The sequence below is a fragment of the Ambystoma mexicanum genome, unplaced genomic scaffold, assembly GCF_040938575.1.
Source record: "Ambystoma mexicanum isolate Mex_15411 unplaced genomic scaffold, UKY_AmexF1_1 Mex_scaf11, whole genome shotgun sequence".
NCBI classification, from domain to species: domain Eukaryota; kingdom Metazoa; phylum Chordata; class Amphibia; order Caudata; family Ambystomatidae; genus Ambystoma; species Ambystoma mexicanum.
Genome location: NW_027182336.1, coordinates 1,283,916 through 1,310,295, shown reverse-complemented (window position 1 = coordinate 1,310,295; position 26,380 = coordinate 1,283,916). Strand labels below are relative to the sequence as shown.

At 50.8% G+C, this 26,380-nt stretch overlaps 1 protein-coding gene across 1 annotated transcript in view; it reads right to left on the bottom strand.

Moving 5' to 3' along the window:
• Nucleotides 1–26,380, bottom strand: part of LOC138553513 (extracellular calcium-sensing receptor-like) — a 421,273-nt gene that overhangs the window by 214,185 nt on the left and 180,708 nt on the right. The window contains exon 5 of the mRNA XM_069642542.1: nucleotides 24,317–24,544. Coding sequence (XP_069498643.1) covers nucleotides 24,317–24,544 — 228 coding nt within the window. The remainder of the gene's footprint in view (nucleotides 1–24,316; nucleotides 24,545–26,380) is intronic.

Sequence of the window (26,380 nt, the reverse complement as noted above, 5' to 3'; positions counted from 1 at the left end):
CACCAAGACAGACGCTCACCCCTTGCCTCGAACTGACGAGCTGGTGGATACCTTGGGTGCCTCCAAGTACCTCAGCACGTTTGACCTGACTGCGGGCTATTGGCAAATAGCTTTAGCAGAACATGCCAAGGAGAAGACAGCATTTTCAACTCCCGACGGGCTTTACCAATTCCGGGTAATGCCGTTCGGATTGAAGAATGCACCTGCCACTTTCCAGAGGCTTGTGAATCATGTGTTGAATGGGTTGGACGAATTCTGTCTTGCATATCTAGACGATATAGCAGTTTTCAGTGCCACCTGGGAAGACCATGTGAAACACCTCGGGATTGTGCTCCAGGCTCTTCAGAAAGCCCACTTGACCATAAAGGCGAGTAAATGCCAGATTGGACAAGGCTCAGTGGTTTACCTTGGGCATGAAGTAGGTGGGGGAAGGATACAGCCTCTCCCCAGTAAAGTACAAGCAGTACAAGACTGGCCTACCCCCACTACACAAACCCAAGTGAGAGCCTTCTTAGGACTCACGGGTTATTACCGCAATTTTGTAGCAGACTATGGCACCATAGCTGCTCCTCTGACTGCCCTCACAACTCCGAAGAAACCCAAGAAGGTAACTTGGACTGACGAGTGTGAGAAGGCCTTCAATGGCTTGAAAGACTCCTTGTGCCAGGCCCCTGTGCTCAGGGCCCCTGATTATCAAAGACCTTTTATCGTGCAGACGGATGCCTCTGACACTGGGATAGGAGCTGTACTATCACAAGTAGATGAGAAGGGTAAGGAACACCCTATCGGTTTTATTAGTCGCCAGCTTAAGGACAGAGAGCTCAGATGGTCCACGGTAGAGAAAGAATGTTTCTCTGTTGTGTGGGCCCTAAGGAAGCTGCGGCCCTACCTCTATGGGACCCACTTCACTGTGCAGACTGACCATAAGCCGTTAAAGTGGCTAATGAACATGAAGGGGGAGAATCCAAAGTTGCTTAGGTGGTCCATAAGTCTACAAGGCTTCGACTTCACTATTGAGCATAGGCCAGGTGTCCAACATAGCAATGCTGATGGGTTGTCCAGAATGTTTTACCGACCTGAACAAGAGACTCATCCAGGGGTGGATTAGTTCCCCCTGTCCATAGTCTGGGAGGGGCGAGTGTTAGGAAAGATTTCGTTATTGTAGGGAACTTTCCTTCCATGTGGCAACCCCTAAACTTTTTGCTATTGTTTTCAACCTGTTTTCTTGACTTTGCCAGAGAAGTGCAGCCTTCTGCCGTACTCCTCTGGGCTTTCGCTCCTTTCTTACGGGGAAACTGACATGCCCTTAAGACAGTCAGTACCGGGGAACGCTGTTTCCCGTAGTTTCTTTTATCGTGTCGCCATTTTAGTGCAACACGACACAAGAGGGCACTGTAAGCTAAGTTACAGCTCTCTTGGGTCTCTAGCCTTCTACAGACCCTAGACACTCTTGTAGGATGGTTTTTGGATCGGTGCAAGTCATTCAGGGACTGGGCTGGTGGCAGCGATCATTTGGTTTATTTTGAGCTCCTTTTGCCGTTCTGAGAACCTTTTTGCCGCGAACACAAAAGGGTGGCCCGGCTACCCAAAATGGCCGGACCACGAGGCTCCTTTGTCTCGTCCACTGTCCGTCTTGCTCCCTTTACCTTCCCCCAGGTCAGGCGACCCGGGGCCTTCCTTATTTGGGCATGTAGTTTCCCGCGAAACACGGTTGCTTTCGCGGGCTTCTACATGTCGTTTGAGTGCCCCCAGGATGTGGGCTGGGCTGTCTGGTCCCAATACACATCCTGGGTGCCAGAGAGTCTAGGGTGGTGTGAATGCCTGGGACCACTGTGGTCCGTGATTGGTCCACGTATGGTATGTGTGTTGATGAGCGGATCTCCCATTGGCTCCCCTCCGTTTTGGCGCGAAGGGAACCGTGGATAAGAGGGAGCTGGAAGCACCACTACCATGTCGATCTCCTGAGTTCTTACGAACCCAGGGATACAGGAGCCAAGTATCCTGCGAACACGAGGCTGGACCGAGGAATCGCTGGTGACCCCCTGAAGAACTTCTGCTCCTCATTGCTGTCGTCCGGTGAAGCCCTTTCCACCTAAGATCGAACCAGAAGGCCTGTACTGGCGCTTCGACCTATTGGAATAGCAGGACCAGCTATTCCCGGCACCTTCATCAACTCCTGCCGTAAGCCTTCGGAAGTGTCTCTGGGCCATCCAGTTGACTGACCAGCTTACTAAGGAGGCCTGCTCTGTAATCGCCGACAGGTTGGGTGGTATTCTGAGTCCGGGGCACGCTCACACGCTTCGTTTGCTTAGCAACCCTAAGCTAGAGGTGAGCGGTGCTCGTTTGGCTTGAATACACCCGGCCGTTCCGTTGCCCTGCTGTGGCGACAAAACTGTGCTTGTTTCTTCGATCGGGACGTCTTTTTACTCTGCACGACGACGAGACGTTCCCTGCTCTTCAGAACCTGCCAGAAGCTGCATCTATCGAGGAGAAGCTCGGGCCTGCTTGCTTCGGGGACCGGTGAGTAGATTAGCTAGGATCTGGTCGCCCTCCTGCAGTGTCCTTTGCTTTTCCCCGCTGTGAATACAGCACCCCTTGTCCGTACTCGCGCCCTGCTTCTGCCTCACAGTGGAGGCTGCGCTAGAGTCGCGGACCGTGTTCTCCTTCATTAGAGCTCCCTACAGAGCTGTTCAACGTCCTCCGAAGAGCTTCACCTTCTGCCCATTGGCACCGGCGTGTGCAGGTACTTTTGAGCGCTAGGCTCCACTCTTCGTAGGGATTGGACTACCATCCAGTTAGGGGCCTCAGAAAGCGGACATATCACTCGCATTGGTTCGCACTGCCTGTTTTCCTTCCCCTGCAGGTGGATAACATATTTCGTGCTGCTAATGCTGTGAAACTGTGTATTCTGTATATATATTGGGTGGATAGTGTATGTGTTGGTTTAATATCGTTGTATATTGCTGCTTTTACTGTGGTTATTAGTTTCAAGGCCTTATAATAAATGTGTATCTATTTTTGATATAAACAACTGTTTGGAGTAGTTTGTAAGCGCTCTTGCTTTGTGTGCTCACTGTGGGCTTTCAGTCACCCTCACCCCTCTTGAGACCTAGTCTTGACCGCCGCGATCGCTACCTTGATTGGTCTGGCTTGTCCAGAGGTTACCATGTTCCAAGTAATTAGGTTGGCCTTCTGAACTTCTGCGCCACCAGGACAGAGTTCAGAAATCCGTCTTAACACAGGGCCATGGGGGAAAACAGGAGCATGGGTCACAATGAGAACATTCTCTGTCTTACTGGCATTAAGGCAGAGGTTGTTAGCTGCGCACCAGGACTGAATTGCGGACAGTCATGAATGAGCGAGGAGGAAGAAAAGGCCGAGGGTAGCTTGAAGGAGAGCTGTGTGTCATCCGCATAACAGTTGGAAGTGAAGGAAGAGATTGTGTGGGCCAAGGTGGCCATGTAGATATTGAAAAACAAGGTGATAGGTTAGAACCCTGTCGGACCCCGCAAGTAGAGAGAGTGGTGGCAGAGAGAAAAGGGCTGAGACCCACCTGGGAAGGTCGGTCAGTAAGAAAGGAGGTAAGCCACGATAAGGCCTGATCAGTGATGTCCAGGGTATCACGGAGACAATCGATCAGGGTGTTATGATTTACTGTGTCAAATGCAGAGGAGAGGTCAAGGAGAATGAGGACAGAAGGAGAGTTAGTGTCAAGATCTGAGAGCAGGTCTACACAGGTGTTCAGAAGAGCAGTTTCCATGCACCTGGATGCTCTGAAGCTAGATTGATGATAATGGAGACAACCAACAGATTCAGTGTGGGGAGTGAGCTGAGAGATAGCCAACTACTCCAGTAGTTTGCTCAGGAAGGGAGTGATAGAAATCGAGCGAAGGTTTGCCGGGATAGAAGATAGAAGGGTCAGCTGAAGGTTTTTTGAGTAGTGGGCACACCAGAGAGTGTTTGAGCGAGAAGGAGAAAACTCCAGAGGCGAAGGAGAGGTTGTAGAAATCCGCCAAGGCTGCAGCTAGAGTGTCAATGTCATCCTTGATAGTTTTGGAAGGGCATGGATCTAGCCGTTTGGAAGAGGCTTTCATAGACCGGACTTGCCTACTGACCTCCTCAGGTGTGACAGGGGAAAAGGCAGGAAAGGAAAGTGGGGGAAGGGTGTGGGGGGCCGAAGGGAGCTCAGAGGATGTTGGTGCATGGGCAGGTGAAGGAGTGAGAGCGGAAAGGATGTCCATGGTTTTGTCGGGGAAATGTGTTGCCAGTGAGGAGCAGAGGGCTTGTATGGGTGTAGTGGCAGTTGAGGCTGCTGAAGGGTTGGCCAATTCCTTGCAGACTTTGAACAGTTTGGCCATGTTGTTAGAAGCCGCAGAGATGCAGGTTTGAATATGGACTCTTTTCTTGGACCGGTTGCAGAGTCTATATTGTCTTTGAAGGAGGAGACAGGCCAGTTTGTCAGAGGGTACATCTGAGGCCACCCATTTCCGTTCTGAAGCTCTACACTTGCGTTTGAGGGCAGCCAGATCAGTCGTACCAGGAATTGCACTTTTTGGGAGGCTTGATACGCACCCTAATAACACGGGCAAGGATGCCCAGCATGTTGGCAATGGAGAGGAGAAAGTTAGAGAGGGCTGTGTCAGGGTGGGACTCAGCCGCAGGTGTATGCTTGTGTTTTGAGTGAGTGAATGAGGATGGGTGCTCGTGTGCATGATAGACTGCTTGTTGTGTGAATGTGTTTGCTGGTCCGAGGAGCAGATTCTGGTGAGTGGGGAGGGTGGGACAGGGGGGGGGGGGGGCAGCGGTTGTACAACAAAGGCATTTTAAAAATGCTTTTGTTGCACAATCCCCCTACCTACCTGCTCAAATCAGCTCTCCTTCTGAGGCACTGTGGAACCCAGGGGACAGCGATGGCATATTTTTACTGGATATCTATCATAGATGTCCAGTAAAAATACCATGCTTTCCCTCTGCGCCCCCCGCACCTTGCATACACACATAATCACATAATCACTTTGATTGTGTGAGTGTGGTAGTCGCTGTGAGGCCCAGGGGACAGGGATTATAACTTTTTACACGACATCTATCATAGCTGTGCAGTAGAAAACACCATGCCTGCCCCCTGGGCCCCCAATGCCTTGCATACACACATAATCACACTGATTGTGTGAGTGTGTTAGGTGCTGTGAGGCTCAGTGGTCAGGGACGGCATCCTTTTACTGGACATCTTTCTTAGTTGTCCAGTAAAAAAAGACATGCCTGACTCCTTAGTTCCCCAACGCCAATTGCAAATTGTTTGGCTTTTTACCCAATGTTTTTTAAAAATATGCTCTAAAATGCAATATTTTAAACCATTATTTAAAAAGAATTCCTGGGGGGAGAACCCCCCCGAACCACTCTTGATTGGGCTTCCTCGCTACGCTCGGTTGCTATGGCATATCTGGGAGAAATATTTATGACCCTCACCAGCCGCCACTGGCCTTGGGGCTGTGCTGGGAGCGGGGTGGGGCGAGCCCAAGGAATGAGGAGGGAGCAGGATGGTGGGATCCATGGCATAGGCGTGGGAGTAGGGTGGGGAGAGCCCAGAGTCTCTAGTGGGGTGGGAAGATCCCAGGGACTAGGCTAGGAGTGGGATGAGGGAGCCCCGAGACTGTGATGGGAGCAGGGAGAGCTCAGGGACTATACTGGGAACAGGGTGCGGCGACGGCACGCAATAGGTCATAGCCATTTGGATTTACTGTCCATTTGGCATTTTTTGGAGGGTGCGGCCTGCCCACAATTTGCTCATGGGGGGAGCGTGGGGGGTCCAGGCCAAAAAAGTATGAAGACCACTGCTGTAAGGGGAGGGAATGGTGAGGCTGAAGTGGGTGGTTAGCAAGAGGAACTTGAGCCCTGTGCATCTGTGAATCTTATCCAAGTAGGACGGCACATTAAACTCTTTAGTAAGAGATTGCAGTAGATGAATGCCTACTGCAGAGATCTTAATGCAGGTCTGAGGTTTGAATTTGGATAGAAGAACTCATCATTTCCCCCTTCTAAAGTTGATGAATTTAGTAAAGTTGAAGATTGCATGTCAAACCAGCAGAATCATTCACATGTCAGTCACGCCTGCATTTTCTTTCCATCATTCAGAGGTCGCCACTTTGTGTATTATTGAGGTTTATAATGTTATATAGTTTAATGTACTTACCTGCAACTGTTGTTCTCCAGAATGGGTCTGGCATGGATTCACATGCTCATGAATATTCCCCGTTGTGAGACTGGGTATCCTCTGTAAAGGAAAAAACAGTTTCACTTTCACTTTAAAACTGTATTTCTCCTCTAAACCAATCACTGTCCTGTGACATTCTTCTCCCTAAGTCCCGCCTCTGGCAGCCATCTTCAGATTTGGTAAGCACATAAAGTGGCAGTTTGACCAAGAAGAGCCACAGACGCGCCAGGGGGAGGCTTTCCATGTGAATCCATGCCTGACCTATGCTGGAGAACAATAGTTACAGGTAAGAAACTTAAACCTTCTCCAGCATTGGGTCTGGCATGGATTCACATGCTCATGAATAACAAATACAAAGCAGTACCACATTACCCAACCAAGGGAGGTGACAAGTCTCAACATAAGCAATTGACACTTACCCCTGGAACAGACTCACCTCAAGCGAACAGGTTGAGTTGCACTGCCTGGTCGACTCTGGACTCCTCCCTGGAATCCCTGTCGATGCAGTAGAACCTCATAAAGGTATGCGTGGACCTCCACGTCGCATCCCTGCAGATGTCAAGCAGGGACACACCAGAATGGAACGCCATCATCGCAGCGATCGCTCAGGTGGAATGGGCTCTCAGACGGCCTGGCAGAGGCCGGTTCGCCAGCTGATGACAGTGCATGATGCAGCCGGAGAGCCACCTTGAAATGGAAGCCTGGGACAAGATCTTCCCATGGTTCAGAGGACTAAAGTTCACAAACAACTAAGAAGTCTTCCGAAAACTCTTTGTGCGTGTTACGTAAAACTTCAAGGCACAAGCAACGTCTAGCGAATGCAAGACCCTCTCCACCAGCGACAAAGGTTGCGGGAAGAAAACAGGCAACACCAAGATTCGTTGAGGTGGAAATCCGATGGAACCTTGGCATGAAGAAGGCGTATGTACGCAGTACCAGCCTCGATTTGTGGAAAGTCAGATATGGTTGTTTAGAGGATAGGGCCTGGATCTCACCCACAAATCTGGCGGAGGTGATGGCCACAAGGAAAGCCGTTTTCCATGAAATAAAATTGAGTGGGGCTTGATGCGTAGGTTCTAAAGGCGCCCCCATGAGCATCATCAGGACCACACTGAGTTCCCATGCCGGGACAGGAGCCTTCACCGTGGGAAAGATTGGAAAAGCCCCTTAAGGAACTCCTTGATGAGTCTGTGGGACCACAGCGAGTATCTAACCAGGGATTTGGTGTAACCTGAGATGGCCGCCAGGTGTATCTTGATGGAAGCATGAGCCAGTCCAGCTTTTGCCAAGGACAACAAGTATAGAAGAATCTGTGCAGCCATGACCCTCAGAAGGGGAATCTTCTGCAAACGGCACCACGTAGCAAAATGATTCCACTTATGGCCGTAGCACTTTACAGTTGACGACGCCCTGGCTTTGGCAAGGACTTCCCTGCAGTCCGCTGGCAACTCATAACCTCCAAACTCTAAGGCTGCAGGAGCCATGCCCTCAGGCCCAGCGATCCTGGGTCATGATATTTGTATTTGTATTTGTATTTGTTTTATTTATATAGCGCAGACCAGGCCCAAAGGCAACCGGGCGCATATCTTGGCAGAAACTTACAAGTATAACATATCATCACAATGGTACCAACAGATTGTGAATAAAATATACAAAATATACAATTGACGTTACAAATCAGGGCAATAAGCAGAACAGTAGTGCCGGAACAAAGCAGAGCTAGGTCCCAGGTGGCCCGTCAGAGTCAGAAGAGCGGTTGTTAGTGAGATGTAACTAGCCAAAGCTTGGCTTTGTGTTTGAATAGGTTAAATGACGGTAAGGTTCTGATAGTGAGTGGTACAGTGTTCCAAAGCTTGGCTGATGAAGGATTGCGCCTCCCTCGCCATTGAGCAGATCCGGCAGTACCAGCAACTTGACTGGAGGAGATGCTGACAGGCTGAGCAGGTGTGCTGATGACACGTAGCAAGAGAGAAAACAGGTAGGGGTCGTACTGAAACAGACCTTTCCACTGGAAGGAGAACCCGTCCTCCAAGCCCCTCGCTTGGTGGAATCTGCTGCCAAACTTATGGCATTTGGAGTTTTTTGCCATGGCAAAAAGATCAATCGGGGGTCTGCCCCATTTGACGAACAAGTGGTCCACCTGATCCTGACGAAGTTCCCACTCGTGGCAGGAGCGCAGTTCCCTGCTGAGGGAGTCTACAATGGTGTTCTTGATGTCTGCCAGGTGGCGAGGGATGAGGAACATCCCCCGCCCGATGGCCCAGTGCCACAAGTCCTGAGCTTTCTTGGAGAGCGCTAGTGATCGAGTCCCCCCTTGCTTCCTGATGTAAAACATGGTGGTGGTGTTGTCCGTGAAAATCCTCACTGCCTTGCCCTTCAGAGAAGGCTGTATCCAATGTTCAACACTCTTGGGTCGATGCTTCCTGTGGATGGGGACATGGAAGTACGACGACATCAAGAAATCCCCTTCCTCCAGTTGGCCGAGCACGTGCTGCAACTTGACCATCCTGAATTTTTGGGACTTCAGGTACTTGTTCAGACGCTGCAGGTCCAGGATGGGTCTCCAACCCCCTGTCTTCTTTTTTACCAGAAGGTAGCTGTAATAGACTCCAGGGCCCCAGAGTCGTTGGAGAACAAGCTCTATTGCCCCTTTCCGTGACATGACTCGCACTTCTTCCAGGAGCAGAGGGATGTGAAGCTCTTGACGGGGAACCGGTGGAACACGTGGGTATCTGCATTGGAACTCCAAGGTGTGTCCCTGGGTGAGAGCATTCAGCACCTATCTGTTGGTGTTGATCTTTGCCCATTTGCTGAAGAAACCCGTCAGCCGGCCTGCCACCGGGGTGCACAAGAAGGGGTCTGACATCACAGCCGGTTCAGGCTTGCTTGGACGACAACACCCTGCCCTGTGGGTGACGCTGACCTTTGCTACCATAGGCCTGGGAGCGACCTCTGTTGGCTTCCTGCGTGGAAGAACGGGGAGGGTGTCTGTATGATGTGGAGAATCCCTTGGAGGATCTGCTTGATTTATACCTGGAGGGGCAAAAAAAAATGAGCAATGCTGTTGAAGAGTGCCCAGGGAACGCGCCGTCTCTGTATCGGTCTTTATGGCTTGAAGGGATTCGTCAACCACCTTCCAGAACAGATTTTCCCTGTTGAAGGGCATGTCCAGCACCTTCTTATGAGCATCCTGATAAAAGTTCTGTTTACCATATGCCGGAAATCCGTGTCAGCGATGTCCACTGACACCGTGATGGCATGGTCCAAAGCCACCTCCCCTTCCTGAAAGAATGCAGGAGCTTCCATTTTATTGTCGTAGGCGAGGAATTCTAGGATCAGGCCCAGCTTGTACCAAAGCTCCCAGTCATATCGGGCCAAGATAACTAGAGAATTATCCGCCTTCATCATGGATGCCGCAGTGTAAATGACTCTCTTCCGCATGGCGTCCAACTTCTTCCCCTCGTTGTCCAGGGGGACTGATGACGATGAAGCTGGGTTAGCCGAACATTTCCTTGCAGCAGCCGCCGCTACCGAGTCTGGCGATGGTTGTGACCTCAAGCACTTGGGCGCATAATCCGGCACCCTACATTTCTTCTCCAACCTGTCCCGCTTTGTTGGAGCCGTGCATGGGTTCTTCAATAGGGCTATGCCGTCCTCCCAAAGGTTGCCCAGAAAAGGAACCGCCAAGATCGTCTTCCTCTTGGAAGCTTGTCGCTGATACAAGAAGCCCTCTTTCCTGGTTTCCTCGGGCACCAGCTGCAACAACTCAGAGGCCCTGGAGATCGAGTGAAAGGATCCCACTTCGTCTGGTGGAGAGACACTATGAGTGGGGTCAAAATGCAGTGATTCATCATATGCTGGGCCGAAGTCCTCATCTTCGTCGGTTCCCATGGCATTCATGGCCGTGTCCATACCAGTGTCCGTGACCGGTCCACTGGTGGAGTCGGGGCCCGACGTGGTGGAGGAGGCTGATGTGGAGGCATCGGATGATGCTTTCACTTCCTATGCAGAGGCTGGTCAGGGGCCTGCAGCACCAGAGGTGTCAGTGCTGGGGGAACCTCTGCTGGATCTCTGTCACCAAGGTGTGGAGGGTCAACAGGATATCTATGGATATGTCCCTTGGCTACAAAGGGACGAATGGAGCGCTAGGCCCTGCACCGTCGTAGTCCTCGTGGACCGTATGGATAGACTCTTGGTTGTCGCCGTCCGTGGATGAGATGTCCATCGGTTGAATGCCAACCTTGGAGGGCTGTTTTGGGATCTCCTGCACCCCCCTTTCCTCCCTCAGGGTTTTGAACCTGGATCCGGACTGGTGCCTTATCCGACCCCCCTCCAGCCCCATGGGTGCTTGCCAACTTTGCTGCCGCTTCGGTGGTCATGACGTGTCATGGGGACCGGGATACCCTTTGGGCTGTAGGAAGCACCCTTGTCGGAACGGCACCTACCTCCGCCGTGGTCGTCACAGCAGGTGTTGACGAAGTGGTCGACAGGGATTTTAATTGCTACGGTTGAGCCTGCTTGGCCTACACGGCCCTTTTCTCATCTGCTGTCCAGGGCTTATCTTTGAAGAGGAGCTCCATGACAGGGTGGTTCTGGAGACGGCCAGCCATCGTGATCACGGCCTATCCAACCTGGGACCTGCATCAGCGGAAAAAAACCCGGTGGAATCGGACTTGCAGTTCTTAGCCTTATCTTGGACCCCCATGGCTGGGGCGACCTCAAAGGACTTTGACATCTTCCCAAAGAACAGGTCTTCAAACTGTGGGGCGCGCATCCCCTTGGGGGCACAGGCGCATTTCCGGGGGGCGCGAGTACCCAGCTAGACATTTTTTCAAAAACAATTTAAATTCTTTTTTGCTTTAATGGAGCCAATGGGGAGGGGCGGTTCACAGGGTCAGACTGGAGCATACAACTGTCTCAGGCACCAATGAAAAAGTGGCCCACAGTTGCAAAGGCCCACAGTTGCAAATGGCAATTCATTCCTTTAGTGACAGACAGTTTGAATAGTACCCAAGGGGGTATTTTTTGTTCAAATGTAAGTAAAGTGTGATTTTTAAGGATTTTTTAAGGAATTCAGGAACAATGGTCAAAACTACTAGCTGCATAGTGAAGTAACTCATCAAACTGGCCCACATTGGCCAAAAATGTGGCCCATTTAGACCAAAATAATGGGTCCATGCTAGCCATTTGCATTTTTGGTTCGGGCATTGCCATATATACCAATCTGAGACCGGCGGCTCATCCATAATGGGCGATGGGGCATCGGCCCAGTGGCGCCCTCATCCATTATGGAGGAGCCGATGAGCCAGCCCAGTGAAACACTGAGCACTCCTCAACTGCTTTTTCCAGCTGAGGGAGTGCTCCTGGGCTGGCTAAACTGTCAAAGGGAAACATTGTTTCCCTTTGACAGTTCAGTTCACCAGCCACACATGCTCACTGAGCCATGCAAGTCTGGGGGCGCTTTGCTTCACAAGCCTTGCATAGCTCATTGGAAATGCTGGCTGGGCAACTACATGTCTGAATGTGTGAGTGGGAGCTCCTGCGCCGCCTCGCACATACAGACAGAGCAGCCTGCAGCAGGGCGTTCCAGCACCCACACGCAGGCCCCTGCCTGCATGTGCAGGAACTAGTAAGCTCTTGCTTCCTGATTTCTGTTCATGATGCAGGAGCTAGAACGCTGGGGAGGAAATTGCAGAAGGTACTTTTATGTTCATTTATTTTTTATTTAAATGTCTATGGATGCATGTATGCTTGTGTTATGAGTGAGTACATGATGGTGGGTGTTCGTGTGAATGATAAAGTGCTTGCTGTGTGAATGCTGTGTGTGTTTGTGTTGGTCCGTGAAGCTGATTTTGGTGAGTGGGGGAGAAGGGTTGTACAACAAAGGCATTTTAAAAATGTCTTTGTTGCACAATCCCCCTACCCACCTGCAAAAATCAGCTCTCCTTCTGAGGCGCTGTGGAGCCCAGGGGACAGGGATGTTTTTTTTTTTACTGGACATCTATCATAGAGGTCCAGTCAAAAATACCATGCTTTCCTCCTGGGCCCCACAGCGCCATGAATACACACAATCATATTGATTGTGTTAGTGAAACCCCCAGCACCAATTGCAAACTGTTTTGCTTTTTACCCAATTTGTTTTTATTAACGCATGATCTAAAATGCAACATTTTAACCCATAATTTAAAAAGAAATTCCAAGGGGGAAAACCCCCTGAACCCCTTTTGATTGGTTTGGGCTCCCTCGCTACGCTCAGTCACTATGGCGTATCTGGGGGAAATATTTATGCCCCTCCACTTAAAAAATTCACCAGTTGCACTGGCCCTGGGGACTGTGCTGGTTTCAGGGTAGGGGAGCCCAGGGACTGTGGCGGGAGCAGGATGGGCAGGAGCCATGGGATAGTGGTGGGAGCAGGGTGGGGAGAGCCCTGGGTCTGTGTTGAGGTGGGTAGAGTCCTGGGTATATGGTGGGGTGGGGAGAGCCCAGGGACTGGATAGGAGTGGATTGAAGGAGCCCAGAGACTGTGATGGGAGCAGGTGGGGGAGCCCAGGGATCATACCGGGAGCAGGGTGTGGTGACGGCGAGCGATAGTTCATAGCGGTTTGGACTTACTGTCCATTTGGCATATTTTGGGGGGCCCGGCTTGCCCACATTTTGCTGGGGGGGGGTCCCAGGCCTAAAAGGTTTGAAGACCACTGTCCCAGAGCGAGACCGGTCTTCGGACCGGCCGGTCCTAGGTGAGGCATGACCCTGTTTGGAGCACTGGGCAGAGGCCTTGTTCTAATTGAGCAATACCGCCAGGCTGCTGTGCCCGTCTTTCATTTTCTTCTTCGAGAAGCCCAGGCATATCTCGCAATCCACCTCCATGTGGTCTGGGTGCAGACAGTAAAGACATTGTAGATGTTTGTCCTCCATGAAGACGTTCCGTAGCCCGCATTTGGTGCAGGGCCTGAACAGGGTCCTTCCCTCCTTTTTCTCCTCCGTCATGTTCGGAGGCTGCGAAGTAGGCCCAAGATGGCCTTCCGGAAAACTTGGACGAATCTTCGCCCTTGAGGGGTGCAGAACTTCACCAACAACGGATCACTGTTGCCGGTGGATGAGGAAATCAAACATTTCCCACAAAAAACTTGGAAAAAACGTACTAATAGTTCAGAGAGCAACTGGAGGACTCCCAACACTGAAGTGTGTGGTAAAAATCTGAAGACAGCTGCCAGAGGCGGGGCTTAGGGTGATGACTGTCATTGGATGGGGGCAGAATGACCCAGAGGACATTGATCGGTTTAGAAGAGAAATACAGTTTTAAAGTGAAAGTGAAACTGGCGGCAGGGAGTATTCATGAGCATGTGAATCCATGCCAGACCCATTCTGGAGAATGTAAGAAATTCAAAAAGGCATAGACCTCTGAAAAGTCCATAGGGCTGAAGAAGAGTCAGAAACATTTGAGGTGACTAACATTAAGTGCATGTTTTAGAAGAGGAAATAGACACTGATGGGGCTGGGAGTGACAAGGAGGACCCCTGCCGATATTGTGCGGGTTAAGTGAAACAGGACAAAGTTCAACAGATGAGGTTTGGAAACACACGCAGAGAGAGGAAATGTTGTGAAAAGAACATTTGTGTTAATGTGACCCTGTACCAGATGTCCCACCTCTTGATCCAGGTTAAGTACTTTTACCACTTATCAAAATCCAGGGCATGCATGATACCTCACCTTCAAAATGCTTCACATTCTGGGCTCCTCACTGACCAACTAGCCTACATCCCACCTACCATGAGACAAATACACCCAGACTCACTGATGGGGCACCACATATCTCACTTCTGTCCACTATTTCCCTCTACATCACCAATCTGCATATACTATTTGTCTGTAGTGCTACTACCTAATGGATAAATAAAAAAAAAGTCACACATCGCAAAGGCCCACAAGGCAGGGACACACACAACCAGGCAGCCCTTGCAACCAACTTAATACACTCTGAGGCAATCATTAAAGATTACCCACATATGTTTTTTTTTAAACTTTATTTTTGAAGGTTTTTCAAACTGTTAGAAACAACCTCACCCACATTAGGGTGAATGAACTGTGCGCCGTTCCCCCCACCCTTCCCTCTCCCTCCTGCCTCCAATCGATTTCACCTCCAGTCTGTTCACCTCGTGGGTCTGCCGTTCTCTCCTCTAAGCCTTTCATTCGAGGCGAGAGTTCCTGTATTTGGGCGAGTTACATGTCTGTGTCCTGAGTGCTTTGACCCCCCAATGGGGAAGAAGTGATCTCATCGGCTTTGTTGATTAGGAATTACCCCAGTGGGCCCCAGATATCCGGTGGGCCTGCGTGTTGAGGCAGTGTCTTGACGAAATCAGACTCTACGTCTTGGCAATAGAGGATATCCTTACGCCAGTTAGCCACTGTTGGAGGAGGTCCTCGACCCCACGACATGGCGACTCTTCTACAGGTGAGTGTCAATAGCACCCCTACAAGTTTCCTTATAGCCGGTGTGAGTAATTTTGTCATCCCTAGCAGTGCCGCCATTGGGACGGGTTGGATCACTTCGCCTACTATTGCTGCTGTCGTCTGCAGTACCTAGTTCCAGAATGGGGTCAGCATGGGGCAGTCCCATGCGATGTGGACAAAGTCGGCTTTGGGGTTCCCGCACCTTTCACACCTTGACAGTGATTCTGGTTGTTGTTTGCTCTTTTTGACGGGGGTGAAGTAAGTTTGATGTAGATAATTAAAATGGATTAGTTTAAGGCGTGAGTTGAGGGCTATTTTTTGTGTTTGTTTTAGGATAAATGTCCATTCCTCATCTGCGATCGTTGCTTGAAGGGACCTTTCCCGTCTTATTTTCATGCGAGTGTTGGTGGGAATTGTGTCGGTTAGAATGGATTTGTAGATGGACAAGATTAGTCTGCCTTCCCCTTGCGCCTGGATCACGCTGTGTAGAAGTTGACAAGTCAGAGGTTGCATCGGGAAGGTGGGAAAGAGTGTTTGAAGGATATATCTAGTTCTGAAGTAGATGAATGTGTCGAGGGAGGTGCTGCCTCCTCTCATCTTTGCCTGCTGGGGGGTTAGGAAGGTGCCTTTGATGAATAACTCGCCCAGGGTGTTTATCTGCAGTTTCTCCACCCAGTGGTGGAAGACTTTCTCTGACGTCAGTGGGATTCCTGGTATAAATTTGACTGGAAGGAGAGGCGAGTACCGTACTTGAACCATGTATCTTTGTGCTATCCTCTTCCAGATTCCGTATGTTGCGAGTACGATGTTCATGGTGGTGTTGGGTACTGGAAGCTGACTAATGGTGACCGCTCTTAGCAGATTGGGGGTCGCTAGGGCACGTTCTATTTGTACGTGTGGCCTGACAAGGTGCGTGGAGTACCAAAAGCTGAGGAATTGTGCCTGAGCTGCCCAGAAGTATTTTTCTAAGTCTGAAAGAGCTAAGCCTCCATTCGACACTGGAAGGGTCAGTGTTGAATGTGCCACATTGGGTGGTTTGCCTGCCCACAACAGCTCGAGGACCATGCTTTTAGCATGGAACCTGCCTTGAGGCGCCAGCGCATCAGGGGGGGGCTTGTAGCTGGATGGGGTGCAGATGAGAGTTACCAGGGAATGGTTGGAGAAAGTCTTAGGATTTGGCAGGGTCCACATATCAGCGGGCCTCTTGCGGAGATGAATAGATAGTCAATTCTGGAGCTGGTGTTATGCACTGCCGAGTGGAAGGTGTAGTCTTGCTGCTCCCAGTTTCTGTGTCTCCATGCATCTATAAGATCGTAGGCTCTGCAGATTTCCTGTACTTGGAGACTATCTTTGGATATAGGATGTGACGAGGTCCGCAACCTATCTTTTGAGGGATCGAGAGCAGTATTCAGATCGCCTCCCCATACTATGGTTGCATGGCCCTGAGCTGAAAGGTGAGTTAGTACCCAGTCAAAGTTGTTTGCCCCGTCCACATTGGGGCCGTAGGAGTTGACAAAGATGATTTTTTGGCTCGCCACAATTCCACTCACCAGGAGAGATCTGCCCTCGGAGTCTTTCTTCGTGCTTAGCAGCCGGAAACCGATTCTCCTGCTGATTAAGATTGCTATCCCTCTGGCATATAACGAGTACGAGGAGAAGTACCTATGACAGCCCCAGTTCCGAGCCAAGTGGTGTTCCTTTCCGGGGAGAAGGTGCGTTTCTTGGATCATGGCCACGTCTACTTCATGCCTCTTCATGTATTGTAGGATCTTCTTGGTGTTAGAGTGGAGGTTGCCCCCTCTAATGTTCCATGTGGCGACTTTGAATTGTCTTGAACAATTTGGTTTCGCTTGTTCTGTCTTGAGGGGTTGCGGAATATTGTGAACTGGACCTATGAATGACTGCTGGAGGATTCCTTGGCATTCGGGTAGAGCCAGAAGTAGTTGGTGGTTTGGAGGGTTGACGGGGGCGTTGAATTGGAGGCGCATTTCCCTCCCCATTTTCCTGTTTCCTTCCTTTCACGGGCAACCCCCAACTCGCCCGTTTGCTTACTTGACCAGGAGGCGGACTTCAGTATGGCTGGACCGTTGCCTGATTTCCCACCCAATAACAAGAAACTCTTGGGATAACTTTGCTGTGTATGGGGTGCTAGGGGCTTCCCAAGCAGCTTGACCCCAGAGTGCTTAACTCTAATGTTTGCTTCGGTAAGGCTGCTGTGTTTTGCCAATGTATATCTCGCCTCTGACCTTATTTTGTTATGGAGGGTTCCTGTGATTTCTTTCTCTCTGTGGACGAGCCTGGTTAGAGTTCAGCCCAGGGCAGCCCGCTTGCTCTAGGAATGCATTTGTTTCCTCTGGCGATTGGAAGAAGTGGACTTTCCCACCATGTTGCACTCTGGGCTGTGCCGGAAAGAGTATTGAGTAGGCTATTTGGTTGTCTTTGAGCCTCTGTCGGATGTTCACAAAGGATCTTCTCTTTGTTTGGACTGCAGGGGAAAAGTCTGGGTAAAAGTGGATTTTGTCTCCTTAGTGGAGTAGTTCTCCTTTCTCCCTGGCTAGACGAAGGATGGTGTCACGATCTCTGTAGTTGAGCAGATTTGCGATTATTGGCCTGGGTGGCGCGCCAGGAATAGGTCTGGAGGATGGAATTCTTTGCGCTCGTTCTACTATGAACAAGTGGGATAGGGCTTCACGGCTGAAAAGGGATGAACACAGTGCTTCCACAAAGTCTTCCATTTTCATTTGTGACTGATGCACCCTCACCCCAATAATTCTTATGTTGTTTCTTCTTGAGCGACCCTCTAAGTCTTCACACCTGGCATTGGCCGCTTTCATTTGAGATTCGAGTTGGACACTTTGTTTGTCAGGGTTGCAGTGCCATCATCTAAGTTGGACACCCATTGCTCCACTTCGTTTAGGCCTTCCGTGTGGGTGTCCATACGATGTTGTAGGAGATCGACCTTGGACGAGAGTCCATCCATTTTGTTGTTCAGGCTACCTTTGCCTGCCTTCAGGTCGAGTAGGAGTCCCTTGATGCCAGTGGAGCAGCTTCCCTCCTCCATTTGGTGTGAGCTTCCTGATGGGCGTTCCGATTCCTCCTGTAACCTAGGGGCTTTGGGGGTTGCACTAGTTTCAACGGTCAGCTTTCTTTGAGACCTATCTGTTTTTCCCATTATGCCTGTGACGTTGGAGGCGGCCCGAGTTAGGGTCGGTGTGCAACTGTGGTTTGTGTGCTTCGGCGGGTGTTTCACGAGGAGGGGTGGCTCGTGCAGTTCCGCGGAGAGTGGCAGGGGAAAATTGCGGGGTGGATGAGCTCCTCTGGGGGGTGCAGGGATCGCCTCCGGGTTGTCAGTTGTTCATGGGAAATTCCCCTGTAGTGTTCCGGCCTTCTGGATGGAGATTGCGGCGGGGCCCAGAGAGGCTGCAGATGTCACCTCCTCTCAACACGCTGAGGAGTGCAACCCTGGGAGATTGTAGCTACTGTCCGTTGGGTGGATTCAGGTATAAAGAGGCTTGCCGTGTTATACGGGACCTGTTTTGGGAGGCAGTCTGTGCGCCTGGAGTACGAGGCCCAGCAGGTGTGCAAATGGGTGGTGGTGCGATCGCTTTATGGCCGTTTTTGTTGGGTTGCTTTCCGCTGTGGATAGGAGGTGTGGCTGGGCTCAAGGGGGCCGCGGGCATCTCACTCTCCCGCTGAGTTGAGTAGTGTAGCCCTGAGAGGTTATAGCTGCCTTCTGACAAATTGATTCAGGTAGGATGAGGCTTGCCGTCTTGTATTTAGTCCGGTTGGATGGCAGCCTGTGCGTATGGGGAGTGAGGCCCAGCCGTTATACACAATGTTAGAGCCCCCGCTCCCTCCGCGTGCACCGTACCTTGTCAGGGTGATGAGCTGTGGGAATCTTTTCTTGGGAAGCCGGCGGGTGTTGTGCAGTCCTCAATGTTCTGCCATTGTATGGGGGGGGGGCACCTAGGGCCTCCGGAGCCCGCTTCCAGGCCCCGAACCACCACTCCGTGTGCCAATGGTGAACCGCCGGGGTCCCCGGCGACGAGGAGGGAGGAGATGTCGGGAGGGGGTGTGCTCCGGCACCCGGGTCGCTGTTTCCCTCACTCCTCTGCAGCATGGGGCGTGCGTGATTATCTCTGGCATGCGTAGTAAGTGCCTTTGCTGGGGCCGTGCTGCAGCTCCTCCTGGCATGGGCAGGTCTCTCGCTCGACTTCGGGTATTCGCTGTATCTTGCCGACGCTCCTCTCAGACGCGACTTCCAGAGTTAGACGCGGCAAATTGCACTAATCCGCCCAGGCCAGCCTGCGACAGAGGCCGCCTCATGTGCTCCGGTGGCTCTAGGGGCCCACTTGGACTTCACGGGCTCAGGGCTTACGGAGCTGTGTTTAGGGCCACCGGGGTGCCGATTTTCACCCAGATTTCACGGGACGGTGGCGGAGCAAGTGGGTTGCTAGGGGGTTGTCTGGTCAGGCCGGTTAATCACCGAAGACGGCAGGATTAGGAAGAATTAATTCGGGGCTGAGTGGGAGCTCACACCAAGGCGGCCATCTTGGTTGGCCCTCTAGCGCCCTCATCGATTACCCACATAAGCAACTGCTTCCTGGAATATCCTCATCGATCAACACACATCATATCCCCTAGAGGACCACCACCTATCCGAACAATGCCTGAGATCATGACATCCTCCGGAGAAGCTCTCTCAACCAAACGCACTTAGCCTCACCTTGAGCACCACTGCCTCTTTGCACACATAGTAGGTCTCATACTAAAGCAACATCGAGCATAATGCATCTGATTGAGTCCTACAAAGCACCACCAAACAGTACAAATAACACATCTCAGATTGATCAACATTTGCATTTTTTGACAGCATGGGCACTACCAAAATCCAGGCAAATAATCCAAGCCCATAATCCAAAAAGACAAAATCCAAGTTTGCAATCAAAACCGTCACAGATGATTTTTTGACCTACCCCTTAATAGGGCCCTCTCCATGGCACCAACTTTTAAATATACTTGTAAGAGAACATTGTCATTTCTGTACTCTTTCCGGGTGTGTGCAGTTTTAAAAACAACATTGCCTAAGGTTCTCATTAGAGATTTATTTCATAAAACAAAGAGATGGGGGGATTTCAAATATATTTGCAGCCTGTCCTGTGGTCCTGAAGGACCAGGGTGAGCACTTGCAACACCTCCACTGCTTTTTGTTGGCTCTCAGCTACCACACCTGCGGTGCAGTTTGACCCAAGCCCCTAACGTATGGTTCTGTCCTGGGGTGAACATTATCTGTGGATCTGTGTGTAATTTGTGAACTACTTTTCTGGCTTTTTGGAAGAAACTATTTGTGTAACCTTCGTCTGACCCGTTTTGGAAATATACCTTTGGTGGATTATTTTGGAGTGAGGAGCGACCAAATAATGTCACTAAATATAAAAATAGGTAATCAAAGGTCTCTCACGCAAAACTAGAGGAAGTTGGCAAGGTTTGCGTGCATCTTGAGTGCTGGCGCAAATACACTGCATATAGCAAATGTTTTAAGTTTACTAATTCTGATGCTTTACAAAGGTGATCATTTACAGAGACAAAACGTCTGTTTCTCCTTTATTACCCTCCCTCCTTCTCCCCTGGCAATGTTCAAAGTGCCTGCAAATAATAAGAACCCATAACATGCTTCACAAAGGACATTTTTTGGGAGAACATGTAATGAGAGTGAGGACCAACTTGAAAGTTATTTGAAAGTTATTATATCTTCCAATTGCAGATACTCAAACATACCAATATGCTGACCCTCTCCTCTGCACCAACAAACAAGAGAATGCAGCTATATGCCTCGATTAATTCGGCGTAGCCGCTCACATAATTAATTATACACTGCCATGAACACCTCAACAATCTTTAGAACGCAGCTATCCCCCATGTACAATAGGCCTAGCTGCACACATAATCTCATTTACAATCACCACCTCTGCTAGAATGCAGCTACCCTCAAGTCATATCAGCCTTGCTGCACACATACTACTGATCTCACACAACCTCAACACTACTCCTAGCACTAAAATGCAGCTACCCACCACGAAAATTTAGCCTGGCTGTACACATACAAAGTGCACCCAAGCACTACTTACTACCCTACTCCCTCCACTGACCTGGACCACAGGTGCTAAACAAATTCCCAGAAAGATAACATAACATTTATTTGGTGAAAAAAAAGTGCAAAGTGCGTGTGAACCACATTGAAATAAGTAAAAAAGGGATTAATGTAACAATCCGGATAAAGAACAAAAGACCCTTAAATTCATCTACCTAACAGACAAACACATTCATCCAAATGAACTGCCTCACAATCACATATTCAACCAACATTCCGGGAAAAGGAAACAAAGGAAAACAAATTAAGGAAAATTAAATTGGCTGGATAATCGATTCGAGTAAGTGCCGAACCCTAAAAATCACTGTGGATAACTTCTCCCTAAGACGTGGTTGTCCAATGATTTGACACATACATAAAGAATACATTGCAAAGTGAAACTACAATAATTTTTTTAAAAGAACAGTTGTGCTGTGCGCCTATTCGAGCTTCGCCTAATGATTGAAGAACAACTAGACTTCTTAAGGGCAACATATTTTTGTCGGGTGGGTGCCAATTGATTGAGTCGAAAATGTAGGGTCAAAATGGAGGGGCCCGGGGGTAACCCAACTTGTTCAAAGTGCCTGAAAGCCCACTTTCCTTATTAGGAGTTTCGAATTTTCCATTCAGACAGCTTTAAGGAACAATCCCTTGCTGCTTATCTTAGTTTGAAAATTCAATAAACGGAAAGCTAAACGTGTGTTGCAAAGTGTTGCATGGCACCCCTGTGAGGGGCCATGGTACATTCCATGGCGTTGTGTGGTCACATGGTTACCCATGTGACCAACCTAATAAAAGGTCCGAGCCGCTTCCGGCTCGGCAGTCACGAGTGAACCTGACTCCGCGGGTGTGTGTTGTGTTGGTGCCTGGGGGGTGCCTCGCCACGTGTGCTGGGCCCAAGGTCGGGGCCCAGCTGGAGGACGGTGCCCCTGCCGGGCAACGCCGTCCGGACGGTGCCCCTGCCGGGCAACGCCGTCCCTGTGAGTCCCCCAACCATGTGAGGCGGGTTGGGGAGGCGACCCCGGCCTGGGTGCCCCCAGAGCCGGGGCCGCGGTAAGCCGGTGGCCAGCCGGCTGTGTGAGGCGCTCCGGTGATCTGGAGCGGGGTGGGCGGAACCCCCACCCCTGAGTATGCGGCGTGATCGCCGCACTGAAGTGTGTCGTGTCGGGTGCAACCCGACACGAATATGGGGCTGCCCGGTGGACCGGGACAGCCCCCAACAATGGCGACGAGGTCGGCCCTGCGTGCCCCGAGGATCGAGTGCACGGGTGGGCCCATTATCAACTGGGCCCACAATGCGGATGGGTGCGGCGGTGGCCGCGCGGGCTGCCCCCCCTCCCATCTGGGGGAGGTATGATCTGCGGCGTCGGCCGCTAGAAATGAAGCGATGCGGGCCCATCTCCAACTGGGCCCGCTAAGGTGCTGCCTGCCCGCATGAGGGAGGTGATCGGCCCCCACCACCACCAGGAGGAAAGCTGTCCCGGCGTCGGCCACAGTGAGGAGGCGACGCCACGCCCGCGATCCGCGGGCCGAAGTGTGAGCGGCGAGGGACGCCGCATGAAGAAGGCGGGCCCATCACCAGCTGGGCCCGCAAGGAAAACATGGAGAGGTGAGCGGCCCCTCCCCCAGCATGCCAGCTGGCCGCCCACCACCGCGCGGCTGCCCCATCGACCAGCGGTAGAGGGAGACATGAGGCGGGCCCAAAACCAGATGGGCCCGCGTGGAAAAAAAAAATGTGTTGCAGGCCCGAATTCAACTGGGCCTGCAAAAGGAACGAAGGAGGCGGGCCCAGCACCAGCTGGGCTCGCAAGCACAATAGAGTGCTCGCCCCGAGGAGCGGGCGGAGAGCTGCCTGCCCCCCCCACCCGCAGGCCGCGGCAAACATCGCCGCCGAAAAAAAAATAAGGCAGCGGGCCCAACACCAGCTGGGCTCGCAAGGAAGCTGCCCGCCCCGTGTGGGGTGATCCTGCGGCGTCGCAGCACCGTGAGGTGAGCTGTCTGCCCCCCCAACTGGAGGGAAGCATGCGGCAGTGCCCTTCAAGAGCATGGGCCTGCCGTGCAAAGAAAAGGGGAAACGAGGATGCAGGCCCCCAGGCCCCGGCAAGGAGGAACAGGGTTTTTCTGCCACCCTGCCACGATCTCCTCTCCGCACAAGTGGACTTAGCCGATGTGGCCCCTGGGCCTCCCTAGGTGCGGCTTTGCCGGTGTTTTGTGTGATGGTGTAGTAACTGTCCTAAGTGAACTCTGGTGAGGGTGCGAGCTGGTTTCCGGCGACTCCAGACTGAAGATGGACATCATAAGTGACATTCCCCGGAAGACTGTGAGCCGGCAGACATGGACTTGCTTAAAATGGTCCAGTTAGTGGGCAATGTCGTGTGGTGCGCACCTGTAGGCTCCGAGTGCTTTATATGGTGCCAGTAGCCCTCACTGGTGCCGTTTAGTGATATGAGAGCCACTCACCCAGGTTAATAAAGGGTGTGCAAAGTAGTAGAGTGGCTCAAATAGTAGTAGTTGTGGCTAGATGGGGATTTTGGGGTTTTTGTTTTGTCGATATGAAAAAGGAGGAGTGTTGCATGGCACCCCTGTGAGGGGCCATGGTACATTCCATGGCGTTGTGTGGTCACATGGTTACCCATGTGACCAACCTAATAAAAGGTCCGAGCCGCTTCCGGCTCGGCAGTCACGAGTGAACCTGACTCCGCGGGTGTGTGTTGTGTTGGTGCCTGGGGGGTGCCTCGCCACGTGTGCTGGGCCCAAGGTCGGGGCCCAGCTGGAGGACGGTGCCCCTGCCGGGCAACGCCGTCCGGACGGTGCCCCTGCCGGGCAACGCCGTCCCTGTGAGTCCCCCAACCATGTGAGGCGGGTTGGGGAGGCGACCCCGGCCTGGGTGCCCCCAGAGCCGGGGCCGCGGTAAGCCGGTGGCCAGCCGGCTGTGTGAGGCGCTCCGGTGATCTGGAGCGGGGTGGGCGGAACCCCCACCCCTGAGTATGCGGCGTGATCGCCGCACTGAAGTGTGTCGTGTCGGGTGCAACCCGACACGAATATGGGGCTGCCCGGTGGACCGGGACAGCCCCCAACACAAAGAAGCCTCTATCAACAATTTACATGAAATGCACATGTGAATCTCTGACGATCCAAGTGTGATGGCAATGGGACACGGAGGGCTCAGCTCTGCCCTTGAGACAGCCACTTGGCCCAATTTGGACCGAGCCTTGCCAGGCAGCAGAAAGCGCAGGAGCTGTAAATTGGGACCCCTCAATTTCGCACGTTCTTTCAGAGCTGAAGAGAACTACAGGAGATGAGAAATGCTTGTGCCCCCTATCTTTCCCAGATGTCACAACAGCTTACAAATTCTTTCCATCTGACAGCAGCCTCCTTTGGGCCTCTAGTTGTAAGGTAGACAAGGCATATTCATCATTATTTGCTAAAGATCTTTTATCCACCCTTTCCAATTGGTTTCATAGCAGTGTTAATTAATTGTTCAATGAAATAAAGATTGGCAGTTAAGAAGTCCTTTTTCTTACCTGGTGAGTCCTTCCGTCCCATTCGATGGCACTGCTGTTTATGACAAGCTTCCGTCCACTCGGGGCGCTAGAATCAAAGGTGCCCACTTTCAGAAACCTGCTTGTGTCCTTCGAGGTCACCTGCCAGTGTACAAAATCCAGCAGCGGTGGTGGGTCTCCATTCCTGTCAAAAAACACCTCTTTGCCAGCTGAGTTCTTTGTACGGACATTCTTCAGGTAGTGCAAAAGCTGGAAATGAGTAAAACGAGTTGAGGGTAGTTTTTTATTAATAACCAAAAGGTGATTAGCATCACTTTCTTAATGAATTCCCTGATTACACTTCTAATGTGTTACTGACTAAGCATGACATTAAAAGTAGAGCAATTGTTTTTCGAAATGATTCCATAGGCACGAAGCAATCATCCCCATGGTCCAGTGCATGAACAAAATCTGTATAATGGGAATTGCCATGATCTTAATTCAACACCAGAACACTATGTTTACATCTTGCATCACTGTTTTAAATGACTAAGCACTTATGGGTATTACCTTGTGCATAATTTCTGTGCAATTACCTGCATTTTTGTTATGCAAATGCTGTGCTAGGCAGTGCAGGGACCAGGCACCTGGAAATCATACCATGAGCAGTGCACAGGAGCCATATGTTTCTGTGGTGCAGATAATATGTTAAAGAGAGGGTCCCTGGAATGGCCCTCATGTTCCCTATGCGAATGTCAACCCGCAGAATGAACAATGAAAGGTGTAGGTCGTTGTTCGGCCAGCCATCAGGTGCACCAACATATCAATGATATGACAAGAGATATTCTCTCGGACAGCCATTTGAACCGTATCCAGTTGAGGGGTTGGAGGAGACCAGGGTCTCATCAATGGACCAGTTAGACTGACAGAAAAACCAAGCATCAATGACGTCACTAGAGACATCACGACATAGCAGCGTTAGTCATGAAGCAAATTTGTACTAATGCATGAAGTTACGGACATACACTAGTTTATTGTTTGTAGACATGAACAACATGCTTATAACTCCAGTAGGTAAAGGACAGATACACTTTCATAATGCCAAGAACCTGATTATTTCATTCGCTAAAAGAGAAACGCAAGACAGCAAAGTATACGTGGACCAAGCTTGCATATGCTTTATTGCAACTAACCTTAGGAAGCTATAGAAACATATAGGGAGCCTGTAGGGTGAGTAAAGTGAATAAAGCTAGAAAAACAGGCACCAGATCCATGGAAGGGGAGACAAGAGTCCTGCAGCACGAGGCGCACAGCTGGTGTTCACAGTCAAGGACAGGGGTGTGTGGAACATTCCTGGTTACCAAGGCAGCAAGCCACCTGCAAGAATTCAGGATAAAATCCTCACAATTACAGACAGAAGAGCTTGGTTTTGCGGTCTCTTCACACGTGACTCAGCAGACCAAAACAATGCCCAATGACTTGTGGTGAGAAGAGAAGCTGTTTCGAGCGAAGCAGAGTGAAATGATACATGTGTTGCCCACCAAAACTGCATACTGCAGGCACTACCCCAGGCTAGGTGATCAGACCAGTAGCAACAATATGGAACACAGCACTCCATAGCCATTCCCATTACCTTGAAAAGGTACACTGAGCTCTGTGACCAGAAAAGCGTCTCAGGTTTTGGAGGACCCACTCTAGCCAATCCAGAAGCTCCATTTGTAAGGTGATATGAAATGTTGCACGGGCCAATGGACTTCCTACGACCCTGCAACAATATAGTGGCTACTTTTTGGGGGAGTCTCAGGCCGGGCCATCTGACATGGCAAACCAATGGGATAGATTAATATAAGGGAGCTCTATAGGTGATTAGTACAAAGTAATCAATGGGTATACCGTTTAGATTTTTTGGTTGGACCTGGGTTTTGTGACATCATTAGGACAGAACACCTTGTGACACAGGTCTGGGAGCTGAGATTGCTGGAAAATTGTGTTTTCCTGTAAAATTCCTGTCTATTGGAGAAATAAAGACAGTAAACTTTGCCCCATGGCTGAGTCTTCCGTTTTTGCATTGGGGTGTCTTGATGGGCCGAAGTTACTCTGCTGATT